At 44.3% G+C, this 22,521-nt stretch overlaps 1 protein-coding gene across 6 annotated transcripts in view; it reads right to left on the reverse strand.

The window, feature by feature from the left end:
• Positions 1-3,540: 3,540 nt before the first annotated feature.
• The window catches only part of LOC125456052 (mucolipin-2-like), an 82,879-nt gene continuing 63,898 nt past the window's right edge, over positions 3,541-22,521 (reverse strand). For 4 of the 6 annotated variants that reach the window (XM_048538711.2, XM_048538710.2, XM_048538707.2 and 1 more), the window contains 4 exons: positions 17,210-17,332; positions 14,379-14,585; positions 11,131-11,210; positions 3,541-4,302 (listed from right to left, as the gene is read on the reverse strand). In XM_048538711.2, the coding sequence (XP_048394668.1) occupies positions 4,263-4,302; positions 11,131-11,210; positions 14,379-14,585; positions 17,210-17,332 (450 nt within the window). In that variant the 3' untranslated portion in view covers positions 3,541-4,262. Of the gene's footprint in view, positions 4,303-11,130; positions 11,211-14,378; positions 14,586-15,688; positions 15,748-17,209; positions 17,333-22,521 lie in introns of those variants that run through there. The other 2 variants (XM_048538713.2, XM_048538712.1) reach the window with 2 other exon arrangements.

The following is a 22,521-nucleotide window of genomic DNA, read 5'->3' on the forward strand; positions in this document are numbered from 1 at the left end:
ATATTGTGTACAGTTCTGGTCACCACACTACCAGAATGATATAGATGATTTGGAGAGGGTACAGACAAGGTTTACCAGGATGTCGCCTGGTCTGGGGGAATTTTAGCACTTAAGAATAGTTGGATAGGCTGGGTTTGTTTTCTCTGGAATGCAGGAGTTTGAGGAAGTGACCTGATAGAAGTTTATATGATTTTGAATGGCATGGATAAAGCGGAAAGTGTAATGTGTTTTCCTAGGGTGGAAGGGTCAATTACAAGCAGACACAGGCTCAAGACGCAGGAGGGGAAGAGATGTGCAAGGCACATCTTTCACTCAAAGGGTGGTAAGTGCCTGGAACGTGCTGCCTGAGGAGGTGGTGGAAGCAGAGACAATAGCAGCATTCAGGGAGCACCTGGACAAATACATGAACAGGAAGGGAATAGAGGGATACGGATTCTGTAAGCCAGGGCAGTTTTAGGGCTATGGAAAGGCAAAATGTGTCAGCACAGGCTTGGGGGGATTGAAGGGCCTGTTCCTGTGCTCTTCATTCTATAATTGACTTCTGGCTAACCCCTTCACTGAGTGCTTTCTTCATTTGTTTTTATTTTGGACATTCATTTTACTGACAATTTCTCTCCCGGCCTTTTAAGAGAGACATTTCATTTCAGGTGTATGAGTTTTGAGGATCATTTTTGTTGGCAGCTCTGCTTATACTTCAGTAGATCGTGCTGTATTTTCATTCATTGAAACATAGAAGGCCACTGTAGCCATGCTGTAAAAGTATTTAATTATTTATCCAACCATGGAGAAAAATCGCCAGCACGTTGGGCAGAAAGGAGTTTTCAGTGTTTGTTCTCCTATTGAACTCTACCTGCAAAGGAGAGACAAAGGTTAATGGATAGCAGTTGATCACAAGCTGCAGTGGGATATCAGATTAATTATGTCAATTTGCTGTCTGAAGGCTGTTGCTGAAAAAGATAGTTTTGAGAATAGTTACACTTCAGAATAATGTACAGAATAGTAAAATTGATACAGGTGTTCATTTTGCTCTCATTCTGAGGATTTGGGTATCACTAATTTACCAGCCATCACCAGTTGCCCTTGAGAAGGTGGTAGTGAGCTGCCTTTTCGAACCGCTGCAATCGGTGTGCTGGCGGTAGACCCACAATGCCATTAGGGAGGGAATTTTGATCCAACAATAATGAAGAAACAGTGGTATATTTCCAAGTCAGGATGGTGAGTAGTTTGGAGGGAACTAGCAGAATGTAGTATTCCGATGTATCTAGATGGTCAGGCAGTATGGAGCTGTCAAAGGAGCTTGGGTCACACGGCTGGTGGAGGTTAATGCAGAGAGGTGTGAAAGAATGCATTTCGTGAGGTCCATAATGGGGAGGACAGCATCAGTATAAAGAAATGGATCAAATTGGAAAGTGCAGATGAGCAGAGATGTTCTGGTATCCAGGCATACAAATAGATTCACAGAGATGTACAGATGAAGGGAGACAGACCCTTTGGTCCAACTTGTACATGCTGACCTGATATCCTAAATTTATCTAGCCCCATTTGCTAGCATTTGGCCCATATCCTTCTAAACCCTTCTTGTTCACATACCCATCCAGATGGCTTGAAATCTTGAAAAGGTGTAAGAGCAAGTTGATTAGCTGCTTAAAGCAGTACTCGGGCTTATAAAGAGAGGAACAGAAATATAAATCCAAAGCTCCCTCCAAGCCATTCACCATTCTGACTTAGAACTATGTCCCGGAAGATTAACGTTTGAACATTATAAATCACTGGCGAGGCCTCAGCTGGAATTATTGTGGACAGTACTGGGATTCACAATTTCTGAGCTACAGATGAATCCTCCTGGAATGCTTTACAGAGGATAAGGACCATCAATTTGGATGGGAGGGGGAGGGGTGGGGTTTGGACTATTGTCCAGGAAACAGGAAAGTTACAGGAAGCTTTTGAGATGATGAGGTTTTAATGGAGCATGTGATGAGAAATTAATCCCTTTGGTGAGTCGGTGAGTCATAGTTACCACTGAGTTAAAATCATTGGGAAAGGATGCATGGGGAGATGAGGAGAAATGTTTCCACCCAGAGTTTAAGATCTTCAATTCACATTTGAAAAGGTGCTGAAAGTATTTTGCTTTATTTTATCCATGAAGGGTTGTTTTAAAAATAAATAATTAGAAAAATTAAGTTAAATCAGATGGTGCTTAGAGCAATGAGTTCGAGTCGGTATTTGGCGATTAACCTGCTCAGAGATTATCACACATTTCTGGAGCAGGTGAGACTTGAACCTTGGCCTCCTGGCTTAGAGGTACAGGGCACTACCACAACACCACTTGCAATAAACTGTCTCACAGTAGACACCCATTTGTGAATTCCCAGTTTTGAGGCATGGGGGCAGAAGATAGAAGGTGAATACTCTCACTTTTCCCAATGTCACTGTTGAAAAGGGTGCCCTCATTGTAGAGAGGGTAGTGGTCAAAGTAGATTAAGGAGTGGGATTCAAATGCTTTTTTCAGATTTCGTGTGGAATGTGGTGCAGTACTTGGAAAACAGATAATAATGACCCATAAAGAACTAGATACTTGGCAAAATCCACCCTACACAGGCACGAAGCCCACATGTTTCCTTACTTCTCTGTCCTTTGGAGTTTTCTCACCAATGGTTCCAATCTGACAGATTGCCCCAAGTCACTAATCATATAATATTTTGTTTATTTTGCCTGTAAACCTAACTATGAGAAGGGGAAGGTCAGCAGATTCACAGGAACTCCCCAATCTCACCTCCAATTTTCACACACATGCCAATTTGGTGATATGTACCGTCCCTTATCCTTCATCACAATGGATCACAATCCTACAAAGTTCCATTTAACTGCACCATGTTGCTCCTTCAGGACATGGACTGTGGTGGCTCAAGAAAGCATCTTACCCACCACCTTCTCAAAGGGAACCGGGGTGGAAGATGAACGTTGGCCTTGCTGGAGATACATGTCAAAGAAACAACATTTTTTCAAAAAAAATCTATCAAAATTGAACAGGGTGAACATTTTGAGATTGTAAGAACTGCTGATGCTGGAGTCAGAGATAACCCAGTGTGGAGCCGGAGGACCATAGCAAGCCAGGCAGCATCAGAGGAACAAGAAAGCTGATGTTTCGGTTCGGGACCCTTCTTCAGAAAAGTCCTGACCCAAAACATCAGCTTTCCTGTTCCTCTAATGCTGTCTGGTCTGCAGTGTTCCTCCAGCTCCACACTGTGTCACAGGTGAACATTTTGAACTGTGGTATGTATTTCAGATGTTTGAACTCAGATCCTATTGCAATTCAAATACCTGAAAATAAATAAATTCCATTTATATCGCATTTTTCAGAGCATCAGGGCATCCCAAAGAAATAGCAAGGCTATTTCTAAAGTATAGTCACTGTTGAAATGTAATATCAAACGGTATATTTCTCCATGGGAAAACTTGAAACTTTTCTTCAAATACTCACCCAATGAAGCTGAATAAACATCAATTACTTTTTGGTTATTACTGAGACAGAAAACCATCTGATCTGAACAGATTAATACAGTTTAATCTCAAGAAATTAAAATACATCATATACTTTATTTAATATGAAACAATCAATCATTCTGCCACTGACACAAAACTGACCTTCAACAAATTACAGTCCAGTCAGTTCTGACCCGTATTTCCATTTTCATAGCTCTATAGTTTTACAGTTTGATTTTTTTTGAGAAAGGATGGGATTCATACAGACCATATTAACAAAATGAATGAGATCTTATCTGTAATGACTAGATCAGACCAACAACCAGCAAGGGTTTGGAAGGGAACTTTTACATTGATGTGACCGAAACAAATCAGGATGTAAAGATGGCTGAGAAATCCCAAACTTTCAGACATACACTTTTATATGTAAAAGTACAGCAAATGCAAACTAAAATAAGGTCAGATTGCAATTGGTAGCTATTGAGCCTGCCTGGATCCCAAACACAATTGCACTTCCCAATAGGCGAGGCATCAGATATACCTATGCAGCCCACATATAGCTTTTCAAGTGGCTATATTATAAAATTCGCGCCCAGCTAAAAAAAAAATATGCTTGGTGACTTTCTTTCCACTTGAATGGCACCAATTATGGCCAGTCAGGGGAGACTCTGTATCAGTCATCAGTTTTACTAAATGGGTGATCATTTTGGCTGCGCGCACTGGGCTCGTTATTTCAATGGCTACAACATTCAGAATGACAAGAGTCAGCGATGAGGTATTTATATTAGCAGTTGATCGTCATTCTCAGAGCTGCAACGTCTGTGGAAAGAGGTTACGTGTTAAAGGTGGTACATCTTAGCAAATCATATCCATAGCAAGGCATTAAAAACAACTTCACTTTCCTTACCAATAAACTTCATCAATACTGCAGCCCTGAGTCACAGAGTCTTGTGAAGTTGAGTAGAGTACTTCTGGATTGGAAGGAGGACATGAGAATTTGGTCCATGTAAAATGTTGGTGTTTGTCGAATGTTGGCATTTGTAAAATGCTATGGGGAAAGCAATGTGTGGTCCCTTTAAAAGATGATGTGCTTTTTCTATGCCTCGAGATTCATAAAGGATGTCTGTAGGTTCTTTACCAAGAAGATGTACCTGACAGAAGAATTCGTCGGAGAAGACACAGAACATTCACGGAGCATAACCTGGCTGTAATTTCAAAAGACTAAATTCTATTTTTTTTCATTATTTAAATAAGTAGCACTTGTATTTATTGGAACAGCGTAACATTATAATTTTGTTTTATTCGGGAATAGTTAGTAGTTAGAAGGGTTTTTTTTCACTTTGTTGATAGTTTAGTTTGTTCATTGTTAGAGTTAGATAAATAAATTCTTATTAGTTGGTTATAAGGAGAGTTTTGGGGTTTGTTTTTATTTAATCACTCCTTTATACAGATTGGGGCTTTTTAACAGATTATTAGGTGAGGCGTGCCTCTCTGAGTGTTTTGGTTTAAGTTATCAGAGGGGGTTCAACCTCTACTTTATAACAAGAGGGATCTTGGTGTAAGATCATAGGAAATAGGAACAGGATTAGGTTGCTTGGACTCTTGAGCCTGCTGCACCAATCAATAGGATGTTGGCTGATCTGACATTCATGTCCTGCATTTCGCTGTAACCCTTAGTTCCCCGATTGATCAAGAATCGATTTATCTCTGTCTTAAATATACATCAGGACTCTGCACCCACAGGTCTCTGTGGCATGAGTTTCAAAGATTGGCAACCCTTAGAACATAGAACATTACAGCACAGTACAGGCCCTTCGGCCCTCGATGTTGTGCCGACCTGTCATACCGATCTCAAGCCCATCTAACCTACACTATTCCATGTACGTCCATATGCTTATCCAATGACGACTTAAATGTACCTAAAGTTGACGAATCTACTACCGTTGCAGGCAAAACATTCCATTCCCTTACTACTGTCTGAGTAAAGAAACTACCTCTGACATCTGTCCTATATCTTTCACCCCTCAATTTAAAGCTATGCCCCCTCGTGCTCGCCGTCACCATCCTAGGAAAAAGGCTCTCCCTATCCACCCTATCTAACCCTCTGATTATTTTATATGTTTCAATTAAGTCACCTCTCAACCTTCTTCTCTCTAATGAAAACAGCCTCAAGTCCCTCAGCCTTTCCTCGTAAGACCTTCTCTCCATACCAGGCAACATCCTAGTAAATCTCCTCTGCACCCTTTCCAAAGCTTCCACATCCTTCTTATAATGCGGTGACCAGAACTGTACGCAATACTCCAAGTGCGGCCGCACCAGAGGTTTGTACAGCTTCGTCATAACCTCTTGGTTCTGGAACTCGATTCCTCTATTAATAAAAGGTAAAACACTGTACGCCTTCTTAACAGCCCTGTCAACCTGGGTGGCAACTTTCAAGGATCTGTGTACATGGACACCGAGATCTCTCTGCTCATCTACACTACTAAGAATCTTACCATTAGCCCAGTACTTTGCCTTCTGGTTACTCCTACCAAAGTGCATCACCTCACACTTGTCTGCATTAAACACCATTTGCCACCTCTCAGCCCAGCTCTGCAGCTTATCTATGTTTTTCTTTTCTTTTTCTGTTTTTCTCTGTCTTTGGGCTTCATCTCCTCCTACTGTTTAGTCCTTTCCCTAGCCCCGCTCCTTCTTTAGCATCCGTACAAACCTTTTCCGAGCTATAGTCAGTTCTGAAGAAGGGTCATTGGACCCGAAACATTAACTCTATTTCTCGCCACGGATGCTGCCAGACTGGCTGAGTTTTTCCAGCACTTTCTGTTTTTGCAACTGGTTATCCAACCTGACCCACTAGCCACCAAACTCAGGTCTGAAACATCCCCTTTCTACTCCTAACAGTACAACAACAAAACATTAACACTCACCACACACTACTCACTCAGTCTGCAAGCCTGGTTCCTGAGCAGCCAAGCCTATGTCTGCAATCCCCTTCTCAGTCATGGTAACTGAGCTGACTTCTCCTGGAATCCTCCTTGGTTGCTTCTCACCAGTGCCCTTGAGAGAAGAAATTTCTCCATATTTCAGTCTTAAATTGGTGCCCCCTTATTCTGGGACTACGTTCTCTGGTCCGAGACTCTCCCATGAGGGGAACCATCCTCTCAGCATTCACCCTGTCTAGCCCCTTAAGAACCTGATATGTTTCAATGAGATCACCTCTCATTGTTCTAAACTCCAGTGAGTACAGTCCCAACCTGTTTAACCTTTGCTCATATTCAATCCTTCCATATCAGGGGTCAGCCTATAGTGAACCTTCTCTGAGTTAGCTCCAATGAAATGATATATTTTAAATAAAAAGACCAAAACTGCTCACAATGCTCCAGATGCAATCTCATTAGGACCTTGTACAGCTGCAATCAGACTTCCCTACTCTTATACTCCAACCCCCTTGAAATAAGGGCCAACATTCCGTTAGCCTTCTGATTCCCTGCTGCACAATGTGTACTAGCATTCTGTGCTGAGTGCACAAGTTCCCCCCAAGTTTCTGTGTTCCAGTTTTTCTCCATTTAAACAATATTCCGTTATTTTGTTCACTTTTCCAAAAGGAACAATTCTCATTTTCCCATATGATACTCCATTTTCCAAATATTGGCCCACTTACTTTCCCTACCAATATCTCTCTGTGAGCTGTTTCTATCCCTCTCACAACCTGTCTTTCCATCTACTTTCATGCCATCTGCAAATTTGGTTACAATACATTCGCTTCCTTCCTACGAGTCATTAATAGATATCGTAAACAATTCGGGTCCCAGCACTGATCCTTATAGATCCCACAGGTCACAGTCCACAAGGTGTCCTCGTGTACAAATCAGAAACAGTTCATGCACAAGTACAGCGATTAATTTGGAAAGATAATAGAATTTTCTGAAGAAGGGTCCAGACCCAAAATGTCAGCTTTTCTGCACTTCTGATGCTGCTTGGTCCCCTGTGTTCACAGCAGCTCCACGCCTTGTTATCTCAGACTCCAGTATCAGCAGTTCCTACTATCTCTAATAGAATGTTACTAGTCATTGCAAGCAGAATTGAATATCAAAGCATTTTTAAAGGAAGTAATGGTTCAATTATACTGGACACTGATGAGTCCGAATCTGGGGCACTATGAATACCTTATTGGTCACCTTATTTAAGGAAGAATGTAAATGCATTGCAGGCAGTTGAAAGAAGGTTTATTGGACTAATTGCTGGAATGAGTTGGTTGTCTTCTCAGGACAGGTTGGGCTTGGAGCTGCTGGAGTTCAATAGTGTAAGGGGTGACTTGTCTGAAACATACAAGATCCTGAGGGGTCTTGACAGGGTGCATGTGGAGAGGGCGCTTCCTGTTGCAGGAGAATCTGGAACCAGAATCTAGATTTGTTTAAAAAGCAGGGGTCATCCATTTCAAACAGATTGACCAAACCTTTATCTCCCTGATGGTCAAGAGTTTTTGGAACTCTCCTCCTGAGAAGGTGGTCTAAGTAAAGAACTTCCATATTCTTAAGGAAGAATCAGCCATGGTTTCATTGAATAGCAGAGCAGGCTCAAGGAGCTGAATGGCCTACTCCTAACTCCTAACCCACTGTTTATTCATTTGTGAGATGTGGCTGTCACTGCTGGCCAGCATTCTTTGACCATCCATAATTTCCCTTGAGTAGGTGATGATGAGCTGCCTTCATGAACCGTTGCAGTCCATGAGCTGTGAATTGACCCACAATGCCCTTAGGGAAGGAGTTCCAGGATTGTTTGTACTTGTCAATGTGTGTCAAAACTTCCAAAAATTAAACTTGAAGATATCTACAAAAAGATTATGTACAATAAAATGTATGTACAATAAATGTGCCACACTTTCAGACAGTACATTCTAGAAACTAACCACTAACTACTTAATAGTTAAGTAGATCAATCTTTTTGGAACCATAATTATAAACCAGTATTGTCAAACAGCAGATGACTAAAGACTTCCTGGAGTGTTAACGGAAGTAAGTTTATACTGGGGAATTTTATGACAGGAGAGAGAAACCATTGAAATCATTAGCTCACTTTTGCATTTGGAATAATCACAGGGTGTTTATTTCTCAGCTAAAATTAGAGATGAGAAAGCTTTTATCCAGGTAGAAAAGGACCTGACCGGGACTAGAACTGAAGAAACAGTTCAATCAATCCTACAGATTTGATAGGGAATGGAAATATTTTAAACTGCATTGTATGCAAAAAACAGCATTGTATGGGTTGGCTTATTTTATTTTCCTTTCTTTTGAATATTAAATTTCTTTTTATTATTAGAAACAAATCTGCAGTTTGGGATGCAGATGTTTCAGTGAAAGACCACCATGCTAAATTGGAAAACAAAATATGATCTATTAATCCAGATTTAACTTTGGAATCTGACTTGTCCATTGTTAATTTCAGCTGGGATCATACATGGTTGCATTCCACTGCGATGCTGAGCTTATGCTGCATTGTCTGATGTTTACTCTTGTAGATGGGCTTCAACTGAGATGCTCCCTGTCTCAGGTGAACACGAAAGATGTGAGAACCACTATTCAAAGAAGTCACCATAGTGCCCTGGTCAATATTTGTTCCTCAACCAACATCATTGAAACAGAATACAAGCTCAGCACCACAATATTGCTTGTGGGAGCTGACAATATGTAAGTTGACTGCAATATTTCCTACATTACAACTGTGACTTTTTTTGATTAATTCATGGGATGTGGATCTTACTGGCTCCACCACTGGTATCATAGCAGATCCTCAACCATGCCCATTCCTACCCTCCGTCACCCTTTGACTCCCTTTAATTCCTTGTATGCAGTGTGTCTCCTAAAATGTTACAAGTAACTCTGTAAATGAATAATCTTTCAGCAAGATTTAACGGGTTATGTTCGTCAATTGATCTCATGTCTCCCCTGCCATTGCAGGTGCTCCATACAGACTAAGGCATTAGGACAGGCCATTCAGCCCAATGGGCCCAGGGTGATGTCTCCACACAGGCCTCCTCTTACCCCTCTTCCTCTAAATTATCAGCAAAACCTCACACTCCCGTCTCTTGCTTGTGCTTATCTTCTTTACCTTACACGCATCTTAGCCATACCTAATGGTAGTGAGCTACATGTTCTCACCACTATCTAGGTAAGAGGTTCTGTTTCCTGAATTCACCATGGCGTTTCCTTTGTTGCTACCTGATCATGCAGTCACAGAAATGTACAGCAACAAAGAGGCCATTTCACCCATTGTACTTGTCCTAACTCTTCGTCTAGGATATCCTTGACACTTTCCTATCAATTCCAAATGTTCTTATTTAGAGTACAAAGAATTCTATTTTGAAGTTTATTATTGTAACTATTTCCGTGGTCACAAGATTTCAATTTCAGCTCGCTCCATTGAATTTGAATTCCACCAGCACTTGGGGCAGGATTTGAACTTAAGTCCCAACATAGTCTGCTGGATTCTGAGCTCAGTGAGGGACATTAGCTGTACACCATCACCAACACGCTGAGTGTGGAACACAAACAGACCAGCCTGTCCAACTGTAGTGAGATGAAGCATCATGAAGGCGAGACCCACTCAACAGCAGCCATAATATCTTCTGGGGGGGTACAATAAACTAAATGGACTACATCAGGAGGGAGGAAAAATTCAGAAAATTCCTCTCATTAGGGACTTCTTCATTAATGTTGAAGCAGATGCCAGCCCTTGTGTGTAAGTCCAAACTAAAACCCATCTGGCTCACTGATCTCTTTTAGAGAAGGAAATCTGCCTTCCTTACCTGGCCTGGCCTACATATGACTCCAAACCCACAGCAATGTAATTGGCTCTTAACTGCCCTCTGAGACAGCCCCAGCAATGCACTCAGTTCAAGGGTAATTAGGGATGGACAACAAAAGTTGCCGAGCCAGTGACACCCCTCATCCCGTGAATGAATTTTAAAAAATACACCAACCCCCTTTCCGGATTTTTGGAATTTAACACTCTAGTTTGTTTCTTGAGCTTGTCATGTGAGGTGGGCATCCCTGTTCGGGCCAGCATTTGTTGCCCATCCCTAATTACCCTTGAACTGATGCCTTGCTAGGGCTGTTTCAGAGGGCAGTTCTGAAGCGGGGTCACTGGACCCAAAACATTAACTCTGCTCTCTCTCCACAAATTCTGCGAGACCTGCAGAGTTTTTCCAGCAATATCCGGTAAACCACACAAATTAGGTCAAGGGGTAGGCCATTCACCCCCTCAAGCCTACCTGCCCATTCAATAAGATCATGTTCATCTGATTATAGCATCAGTTCCCAAATACCCATCAACTCCCCCATTAGTTAAGAATCTATCTACTGTCACTTTAAAAATATTCAATCACACTGTCCTCAAATGTTCTCCAAAGTGAAAACAGTTCCTTAGACTCTCAACCGTCTGGCAGAAAACAATTGTCATCTCCTTCTCCATGGAGTCAGCCCTTGATTGTGAGCCTAAGACTGAATGTTAAAACAGGCAAAAAAGGAAACTCAAATGTCACTAGTGTTAGGTATTACTTCAGATGGTCTTTCTCTTCTTGGTAACCACTAGCTAAGGTGGCCCTGCTGCTTAAGCATCAGTGTGTAAAGCACCCTGTAACACCACTGTTACCTGCTCAGTTCAGGTGTCACTGTGCAGACTCTCATGAAAACGTGAAGGTCTGTTTGTGGAAATCCATTCAGCTGAAATTTCTGTAACACAAAATCCAACAGGGAGGAGTTAATAAAACAGACACTTGTCGCTCATACTTACACAGAACAAACAATCGTATGGGGTTGCAGTGCCTTTATAGTATCCTTTAGAGAAGGAGTCATTACCCAAGTCTGCACATGTGGAGCACACATGTGACTCCAGACCCAAAACAATGTAGTTACCTATTATATTCCCGCTCTAATAGCTCAGTGAGTCACTCATAGAATCTCTACAATGTGGAAACAGGCCAATCAGCCCAACAAGTCCAGACTGAACCTCCGAGGAGCATCCCACCCAAACCCATCCCCCTACCCTTTGCCTGTAACCCTGCACTTCCCATGGTTAATCCAGCTAAATTACACACCCCGGACACTACAGGCAATTTAGCATGCCCAATCCACCCTAACTTGCATATCTTTGGGCTGTGGGAGGAAACCGGAGCACCCAAAGGAAACCCACGCAGACACAGGGAGAATGTGCAAATTCCCCACAGAGAGTGGCCCAAGGGTGGAATCGAACCCCAGTCCCTGGCACTGTGAAACAGCTGTGCCAATCAGTGAGCCACCACGCTGCCCATGAATATAATAAATAGGGGCTGAAACAAATCATTTCAGTCTCAAGACTGTTTTGCCATCCAATAAGATCACATCTGTTTATGTTCTGAAATGGTACATTCCCATTTAACCCCAACAATCTTTGAGTCCCTGTGTCACAAGATTCTCTGTCTTAAAAATATCCAGTGGGTCCACATCCCCCTCCTTCTGAAGCAGAGTGTTCCAAAGTGTCACAGCCCTTGGAGAGAAGTGTCGCCTCATCTCAGACCAAAGAGTTATAACCAGTGCCTTCTAGTTCTGACTTATCCCAAAGAGGAAACATCTTTTTCACATTCACCTTGTCAAGGTTATTGAGGATCGTATTCTGTTTAATCAAGTCATCCCTCACTCTTCCAAATTCTACCGGGTACAAGCCCAGACCATCAATCTATCCTCGTCAATTGAAAAAGGATCTTTTTTTCCTTTATTCATTCATGGGATGAGGGCAACACTGACCAGGTAACATTTACTGCCCATCCCTAATTATCCAGAGGGCAGTTAAGAGTCAACCACATTGCTGTGGGTCTGGAGTCGCATGCGGACCAGACCAGGTAAGGATGGCGGTTTCCTTCCCTAAAGGACATTAGTGAACCAGCTGGCCTTTAACAACAATTAATTCACGGTCATCATTAGATTTGTTATGCCAGATATTTTATTGAATTCAAATTCCACCATCTGCCATGGCGGGATTTGAACCAGGGTCCCCAGAACTCTGGGTCTCTGGATTAACAGTCCAGCGATAATACCAGTAGGCCATCACCTCCCCATCAAACTAGACTAGACGGGATGGATGACAGCAGAAAGAATAAATGGCAAATGCAGTACTGTCATCTGGAAGGACAAGTGCAGCAGACGTATGGGAACACCACCCCCTGTAAGTTCCTCTCCACGCCACTCACCATCCTGGCTTGGAAATATATTGCTATTCTTTCTCGCTCTCTGGGTAAAAACCCTGCAATTCCCTCTCTAAAGAGCACTGTGGGTCAACCCACAGCAGGCGCACTGCAGTGGTTCAACAATATAGCTGCCCACCACTTTCCCCAGGACAATTAAGAACTGGCAATAATTACTGCTCCACTGAGCAATATCCATATCCCACAAATAAACATAAAGGGGACAAACCAATAAAAGCTGGAAATAATGAATTTGAGAAATTCCTGCATCTTGCATTCCTGAAAATGGAATGCCAGTTCATACCAGTGCTGTCATTTCCAATTTGGACTGCTTTATTTTACTGGTTTCAGTGATCTGAAGAAGCTGGGATTATTGTCCCTACAGCAGAAAAGGAGATTTGGCAGAAGTGTTCAAAATCACAAAGGTTTGTGACAGACTATAAAAGGAAAAAATGCTTTCAGTCTCAGGAGGTTCAGTGACAGAAAGACATAGAAAGACATAGACAATGGGCAAAAGATCTAAAGGCAACAAGATGAAAGAGCCATATGAGAACTGTTCTGATACAGTATCCTCAGCGAGACATAGAGCATAAGAGCAGGAAGGTGATGTTGAAATTATTTAAGACATTTGCTAGACCTCAGTTGGAGTATTGTGTACAGTGTTTGATGTCAAATTACACGAAATGTACGAATGCATTGGAGAGAGTGCAGAAGCAATTTACCAGAAGTTGGAACTGTTCTTGTTGGAGAGAAAAAAGCCGAGAGGAGATCTGATAGAGGTTTTCAAAATCATGAGCAGGCTGAATAGAGTAAATAGGGAGAAACCATTCCCACTCATAAATGGAACAAGATGAGATGGCATGGATTTAAAGTGATGCACAAACAAAGCAAGGGTGATGTGAGAAAAAAAAAACTTTTTCACTCAGTGGGTAGTTATCGTGTGGAATGCACTGATTGGGCATTTTTAAAAATTCACTCATGGTATGCAGGCATCACTAGCTGGGCCAGTATTTATTACATGTTCCTAGTTGTCCTTGAAAATGTAGGTGAGCTTCCTTCTTGAACCACTGCAGTCAACTTGCAGTACGTAGACCCACAATGCCACCTGACTCCCCAAAGCCTGTCCATCGTCTACAACACACAAGTCAGGAGTGTGATGGAATACTCCCCACTTGCCTGGGTGGGTGCAGCTCCAGCATTCAAGAAGATTGACACCATCCAGGAGAAAACAGCCCGTTTGATTAGCGCCACACCCATCGTCGATGCTCAGTAGCAGCAGGGTGCAGCATCCACAAGATTCGCCAAAGATCCTTAGACATCACCTTCCAAACCCACGACCACTTCCATCTTCCATCACCTTTCACGGCAACACCACACCCTGCAAGTTCCTCTCCGAGCCACTCACCATCCTGACATAATCGGAACAATGTCACTGTTCCTTCACTGTCACTGGATCAAAATCCTAGAACTCCTTCCTTAATGGTATTGTAGGTATAAATTACTTAATGTAGCAGTGTGAGGAGTTCTTCACCATCAATGTCCACACGGTGATGTGGGAATAGGAAATAAATTCTGGGCTTTGCAACTATGCACACATCACATGAAAAATTAAAACAAAACTTTTACACAAAGAAAATCTATTGTTGAAAACCATCCAGCAGTCAATGTATTTAATCCTTACCTTAATAGTTTCATAAGTGTCTGTGATGAGGGCAATGAAGAGACTGAGTACCATGTAGATGAACAGACTGATGAAGGAGTACAAGTAGATTCTGCTGAACAGCCAGAGCAAGTTACTTTTCTCTTGTATTTCAGCAAATGTTGCAAACATGTCATCACCATTGATGAGTGAAAAAAGACACTCAGCAACAGTGCTTAGCCTTTCAAACTGGGAGGGAAGAGGAAAGAACAAAGATGGTGATTTGAATAACTCAAGAGAATCATAAATATTCAGCTTAATGGATGGCTGGGTCATGCAGCTTGCATGTATTAGCAGTCCTGCATCCTGTACACACCAATAATAGAATACAATTGGTCACATGGTGAACTGAAACCAATCACATCAGAGATAATAAAATGTGAGGCTGGATGAACACAGCAGGCCAAGCAGCATCTCAGGAGCACAAAAGCTGACGTTTCGGGCCTAGACCCTTCATCAGAGATGATGAAGGGTCTAGGCCCGAAACGTCAGCTTTTGTGCTCCTGAGATGCTGCTTGGCCTGCTGTGTTCATCCAGCCTCACATTTTATTATCTTGGAATTCTCCAGCATCTGCAGTTCCCATTATCCCCAATCACATCAGAGTTTGTTACAAAGATGGACAGGCAGGGTTTGTATCCGCGTGAGTTTACAAAATTAGGAGGCAATTTGAGTGAAACATAAAAGATCCTGAGGGGTCCTCAAATGTATTTGCCTTTTCACACCATTAACTTTTCCCCTTGTTTGGATATCAATGGCTGGGTGGCAAAGGGGCAAGACGTTTTGTGGATGGGTGAGGAAAAGCTTTTTCATCGAGAGGGCAGTGGGAACTTGGATATATGGGAACACCACCACAACAAGCTCCCCTCCAAGCCAGTCCCCATTCTTTGACATGGAAATATGTCACAGTTCCTTCCCTGTTGCTGGGTCAAAATCCTGGAATTCCCTCCCTAATGGCATTGAGGGTCAACCCACAGAACATGGACAGCATTGGTTCAAGAAGACAGCTCACCACCACCTTCTCAAGGGTAACTGTGGAGGGGTGATAAGGTTGACTGAGCCAGCAACTGTGCATCATGTGAATGAATTGAAAATAAACACGGAGAAGAAGTGGTTGAAATGTCCCCTCCCAATTCCACAACACAACAGGGAGACAAAACTGGGCATATGTAGACCTTTCAGAGTTTCCCTCCAGCACGTATCCCCATAGAGATATTCCATCTGGCAGATTTTTGTCTACTCACTTAAGCTATTGATTAACATCTGCAAACACCTCATGACTTCTATAGCATACCTTCCTGCCTATCTTCGCATCTTCTATGAACTTGCTGAGTGTGTGTCTCTTCTCCTTACCTAAGTAATTGACATAAATTGTAAACATTTAATGTCTCACCAGAGACCAAAGACCTGCTGCAGTGCACCACACATCACATCCTGCCAATCATACAAGCATCCAAGTATAGATACTCCATTTTCCACCAGCTAGCCAATCCTCTCTCCATGTAAATATGTAGCCTCCCACACCAAGGGTTTTATACTACACAATCACCTTTGATGTGGCACTTTGTTCACTCCCAGATATCTAGGTACAGTACATGTACATGCTCCCCTTTGTCCACATTCTGCCAAAGAACTCTAATAAATTAGGTTAAACATGCTTTCCCTTTCTATGCTGACTCTTCCTGATTATCTTTACTGAATGCATTTCTATAACTTGCTTAAAGATGAATTTTAACATTTTCCCCATGGCTGATGTCAAGGTATCTGGTCTAATGTTTCTGTTTCCTATCCCCCACTCCCTTCTTAAGCAGCAGTGTTACATTTGTTATTGCCCAGGCTGATGGTATCTTTCCTGAATATAAAGAATGTTGTAAAATTAATACTGATGCTTCTGCTACCTCATTTCAATCTCTTTTAAGACTCTGGGATGTATTATGTTTGGACCTGGAGACCTGTCTGTCAACCCACAGTCCTATATGTTTGCTCAGTACTACCTCCTTCATGGTTGTAATTTTACTAAATTCCTCTCTCCCTCCTGACTTACAACTATTATTGATTTATTTTGTATCCTCTAATAGTGAAGACAGACCAAATTATTTGTCCATTTCATCCACATTTCATTGCAAATAACAACTCACTGTGTAAAACAAGGTTCTCTTCATCTTCTCTTTGGAAAAGATTCCCTTTCATCTGTGTCATCTCATGACCACTCACCTGCCTGTCAAGATGTAGCTTCCCGACCACCCCTGTCAAAACCTCGCATGGTTTTGAACAACATCATCACAGCTCCCTTCTTTGATGCAAGGAGAAAGGTTCTCTCATTGCTTCACTTTTTAAAATTCATTTAGGGGATGAGGGCATTGCTGTCTGGGCCAGCATTTATTGGCCATCCTTAACTGCCCCAGAGGGCAGTCAAGATTCAACCACATTGCTGTGGGTCTGGAGTCACATGTAGGGCAGACCAGGTAAGGATGGCAGTTTCCTTTCCTGAAGGGGATCAGTGAACCAGATGGGTTTTTCCTGACAATTGACAATGGATTCATGGTCATCATTAGACTCTTAATTTGAGACTTTTCACTGAATTCCAACTCCACCATCTGCCGTGGTGGGACTTGAACCCAAGTCGCCAGAACATTAGCTAAATTTCTAGGTTAATAGTCTAGTGATAATACCACTAAGTCATTGCCGTCCCCCCTCTCCTACAGCTAGCCCAGTGGAAAAAGCTGAAATCATAGCATTTCGGAAAAAGCACCAACCCTCTCAGCCTATGGAAGAGATTTTATATTTAATGTGTTATTATTTCAGCAGTAATTACCTTCGAATGATATGGTCCCAATACGATCCACCCACAGAACATATAGCCCAGGTAGATCATGCCAGCACAGCAACAGAAACGCAGTACCTTGGGCAAAGCTCCTTGCATTGTTAAAATGAGCACCTGTGAACAGGTAACGCAGCATTAAACAGAGCATGCATCACACATCTGACTGGAAATTTCCAGAAAGTCAGTGGGGTCCATTTTTTTGTCACTAGGTCAAGGTTTTGCATTCCCGGCTGGAATAGTACAAAAGACTGGATCATTTTAAGAGTGAGTGAGTTATGGCCAAAACCGTTTACCACAATTTTTGGTTCAAGATTCAACTCCTCAGATTAAGCCCCAGCATCAAAATGTCAAGATTCCATTGAATGAACTTGTTTGAGAAACATCTTCAAATCATGTACAGCGCCGACGGAACCCTGCCCACCGCCGACGCCGACGGAACCCCACCCACGGCCGACGGAACCCCGCCCACAGCCGACACCGACAGAACCCCGCCCACGGCCGACGACCTCATCGCTCCGCCCACAACCTCCACAGCCAGCAACCCCAGAGAGGACAGCCACACTGAACCCTGCCGCATCTTCACCATCCCCCCAGACCTCCCACTGACTGAGGACGAACGGTCAGTCCTTAGTAAGGGGCTCACCTTTGTCCCCCTACAACCACACATCAATGAATACCAGTCACGATTGGACATAGAGCAGTTTTTCCGCAGTCTTCGCCTCCGTGCCTACTTCTTCAACCGGGAACCTAACCCTCCTTCCACTGACCCCTTCACCCGCTTCCAACACAAGTCCTCCTCCTGGACACCACCCCCAGGCCTCCTACCCTCCCTTGACCTCTTCATCTCCAACTGCCGTCGAGACATTAACCGCCTCAACCTCTCCACCCCTCTCACCCACTCCAACCTCTCCCCCACAGAACGGGCAGCCCTCTGCTCCCTCCGCTCCAACCCCAACCTCACCACCAAACCCGCAGACAAGGGTGGCGCAGTGGCAGTATGGCGCACTGACCTCTACATCGCTGAGGCCAGGCGCCAACTCTCGGACACCATCTCCTACCGCCCCCTCGATCATGACCCCACACCCGAGCACCAAACCATCATCTCCAACACCACTCATGACCTCATCACCTCAGGGGACCTCCCACCCACAGCCTCCAACCTCATTGTTCCCCAACCCCGCATGGCCCGTTTCTATCTCCTTCCCAAAATCCACAAACCTGCCTGCCCTGGTCGACCCATCGTCTCAGCCTGCTCCTGCCCCACTGAACTCATCTCCACCTATCTGGACTCCATTTTCTCCCCTTTGGCCCAGGAACTCCCCACCTACGTCCGTGACACCAACCACGCCCTCCACCTCCTCCAGGACTTCCAATTCCCTGGCCCCCAACACCTCATCTTCACCATGGACGTCCAGTCCCTATACACCTGCATTCCGCATGCAGATGGCCTCAAGGCCCTCCGCTTCTTCCTGTACCGCAGGCCCGACCAGTCCCCCTCCACCGACACACTCATCCGCCTAGCTGAACTCGTCCTCACCCTCAACAACTTCTCTTTTGACTCCTCCCACTTCCTACAGACTAAGGGGGTGGCCATGGGCACCCGCATGGGCCCCAGCTATGCCTGCCTCTTTGTAGGTTACGTGGAACAGTCCCTCTTCCACACCTACACAGGCCCCAAACCCCACCTCTTCCTCCGGTACATTGATGCTGTATCGGCGCCGCCTCTTGCTCCCCAGAGGAGCTCGAACAGTTCATCATTTCACCAACACCTTCCACCCCAACCTTCAGTTCACCTGGGCCATCTCCAGCACATCCCTCACCTTCCTGGACCTCTCAGTCTCCATCTCAGGCAACCAGCTTGTAACTGATGTCCATTTCAAGCCCACCGACTCCCACAGCTACCTAGAATACACCTCCTCCCACCCACCCTCCTGCAAAAATTCCATCCCCTATTCCCAATTCCTCCGCCTCCGCTGCATCGGCTCCCACGATAAGACATTCCACTCCCGCACATCCCAGATGTCCAAGTTCTTCAAGGACCGCAATTTTCCCCCCACAGTGATCGAGAACGCCCTTGACCGCGTCTCCCGTATTTCCCGCAACACATCCCTCACACCCCGCCCCCGCCACAACCGCCCAAAGAGGATCCCCCTCATTCTCACACACCACCCCACCAACCTCCGGATACAACGCATCATCCTCCGACACTTCCGCCATTTACAATCCGACCCCACCACCCAAGACATTTTTCCATCCCCACCCCTGTCTGCTTTCCGGAGAGACCATTCCCTCCATGACTCCCTTGTTCGCTCCACACTGCCCTCCAACCCCACCACACCCGGCACCTTCCCCTGCAACCGCAGGAAATGCTACACTTGCCCCCACACCTCCTCCCTCACCCCTATCCCAGGCCCCAAGATGACATTCCACATTAAGCAGAGGTTCACCTGCACATCTGCCAATGTGGTATACTGCATCCACTGTACCCGGTGTGGCCTCCTCTACATTGGGGAAACCAAGCGGAGGCTTGGAGACTGCTTTGCAGAACACCTCCACTCGGTTCGCAACAAACATCTGCACCTCCCAGTCGCAAACCATTTCCACTCCCCCTCCCATTCTTTAGATGACATGTCCATCATGGGCCTCCTGCAGTGCCACAATGATGCCACCCGAAGGTTGCGCAGGAACAGCAACTCATATTCCGCCTGGGAACCCTGCAGCCCAATGGTATCAATGTGGACTTCACCAGTTTCAAAATCTCCCCTTCCCCTACTGCATCCCTAAACCAGCCCAGTTCGTCCCCTCCCCCCACTGCACCACACAACCAGCCCAGCCCTTCCCCTCCACCCCCTGCATCCCAAAACCAGTACAAACTGTCTCTGCCTCCCTAACCGGTTCTTCCTCTCACCCATCCCTTCCTCCCACCCCAAGCCGCACCTCCATCTCCTACCTACTAACCTCATCCCACCTCCTTGACCTGTCCGTCTTCCCTGGACTGACCTATCCGCTCCCTACCTCCCCACCTATACTCTCTCCACCTATCTTCTTTACTCTCCATCTTCGGTCCGCCTCCCCCTCTCTCCCTATTTATTCCAGTTCCCTCTCCCCATCCCCCTCTCTGATGAAGGGTCTAGGCCCGAAACGTCAGCTTTTGTGCTCCTGAGATGCTGCTTGGCCTGCTGTGTTCATCCAGCCTCACATTTTATTATCTTGGAATTCTTCAGCATCTGCAGTTCCCATTATCTCATGTACAGCATCTGAAGTGTCTAGCCAGTAGTCTGCACTTTTTAAGTGACTTTTCAAGTTAAAACCCTGAAATTAATTAAGGAATTGTTTTTATTTATTCATGGTATGTGGAAACAGATGTTGCATTTATGGCCCATCCCTAATTGCCTAGAGGGCAGTTCAGTGTCAACCACATTGCTGTGGGTCTGGAGTCACATGCAGATGGGTAAGGATGGCAGTTTCCTTCCCCAAAGGGTATTGGTGATCCAGATGGGGTCTTGTTTAAACAACATTCGATAATAGCTTCATGGTTGCTATCACTGAGGCTATATTCCGGATTTGTGAATTGATTACTGAAATGCATCAGTGGCTACAGTGAGACTTTAACCCCTGTCCCTCAACATTAACCTGGGCTTCCGGATTACTCAGCCAGTGACAGCACAACTGCACCCCTACCGTTATTTATTCAGAATCAGACTGATGTACATCCATAAAACTGTATTTTGTTACAGTTGATTTAGTAGGTGATTTTCAGGGAATTTAAATCAGCTCACTCGTATGGTTGAGGTGTGGACATTATGCGTGGTGATATTTCCACAAATAGCTCCATTTGATAAAAGTGCACCAGATCTCTATCCCTGAATATACTGAGAAATATCTGCTGCTGGAGAAACAGAAGCCATGCCATTTAGTTATAGTGCATGAAGATTTTGAGAAGATTTGCAGCTCGGGTTGTGGCTTCATTTTTTTTTGGTAGTTCTGATATCTCCCGAGTTGTGTAATTTCCTCAGGGTTGTTTGGATCTAGTTCTGTAACTGTGGTGTTGGGTCTATCGCCATCGGTTGGCAGCCAGAGGGATCCAACACACCCCGCTTCTGTGGACTCCCCAAGGTACACAAGCCAGGGGTCCCCCTCAGACCGACTGTCTCACTACCAGGCTCTACACTAGCCAAAGAACTACAACGGAAACTGAGATATTAATTGACAACATTACAGTCCATCCACTCCTCCCAAGAATTTCTCAACATCAAGGACACTAGGATAGAAGAGGATGAGATAATGATATCCTTCAATGTTATAGCACTATTTACACCCATAAACACCAACCTAGCCAAAGAGACAATTGCCACACTGCTGGATGAATCAGGAAGCTATGCACCCCTCAACACCAACAGCATCAACAAGGTCAGCACCCTGAAACTGCTGGATCTGTGCCTCACAACCCCTTTGCCTTCAATGGCTGTATGTTCAAACAAATCAATGGAAAACCAATGGGGTCCCCAAAATCAAGACCGATAGTAGAAGCGGTAATGCAAAGATTAGAACGGACAGCGCTCTCCACTATTCAAACCAAACTCTGGGTCCACTTTGTAGATGACATCTTCGTGATTATCAAATGCACAAATCCAGAAAAAACCCACCCACACATAAACAACACCCACACTGCAATAACATTCACAAAAAGGAAGAAGACAGCAATAACCGACTACCCTCCCTGAGTGTAATAGAGGAACGTAAGAACGACAGCAAACTCCAGACCAATGCGAATAGAAAAGCCACCCATACAGATGAGATACTTAATTACACCAGCAACTACAAACAGAGCTGCATCAGGACATTATTCAAATGAGCCACAACACACTACAGCAACCCGGAATTGTGCAAAGCAGAACAGGAGTGCTTATACAGAGTTTTTAAAAGGAATAGGATACCCAAAATTCACAATCAGCCGTAACCTCCGTGACAGACCACAACAGGAAGACAGTACGGGCCAGGCACATTAGTCACCCTACCATACATCAGAGATGACCACAAGACTACTCAGACCCTGCCACCCTGCAACAGTTTCTGATGAATGTAAAAGATCCCGTACCTACAACCAATAAAACTAACGTAATGTCCAAAATACCATGCAAGGGCTATGAGAAACACTACAAGGCCAAACTGGAAGAAAACTGACGACACGGATACATGAACACCAACTAGCCACCAATTCTCACTGGTCTCAATACACATGGACAAGGAGGACACAAATTCAACTGGGACAACACATCCATCATAGCACGAGCCAAACAGAC

Source organism: Stegostoma tigrinum, chromosome 8, assembly GCF_030684315.1.
Source record: "Stegostoma tigrinum isolate sSteTig4 chromosome 8, sSteTig4.hap1, whole genome shotgun sequence".
NCBI classification, from domain to species: Eukaryota; Metazoa; Chordata; class Chondrichthyes; order Orectolobiformes; family Stegostomatidae; genus Stegostoma; species Stegostoma tigrinum.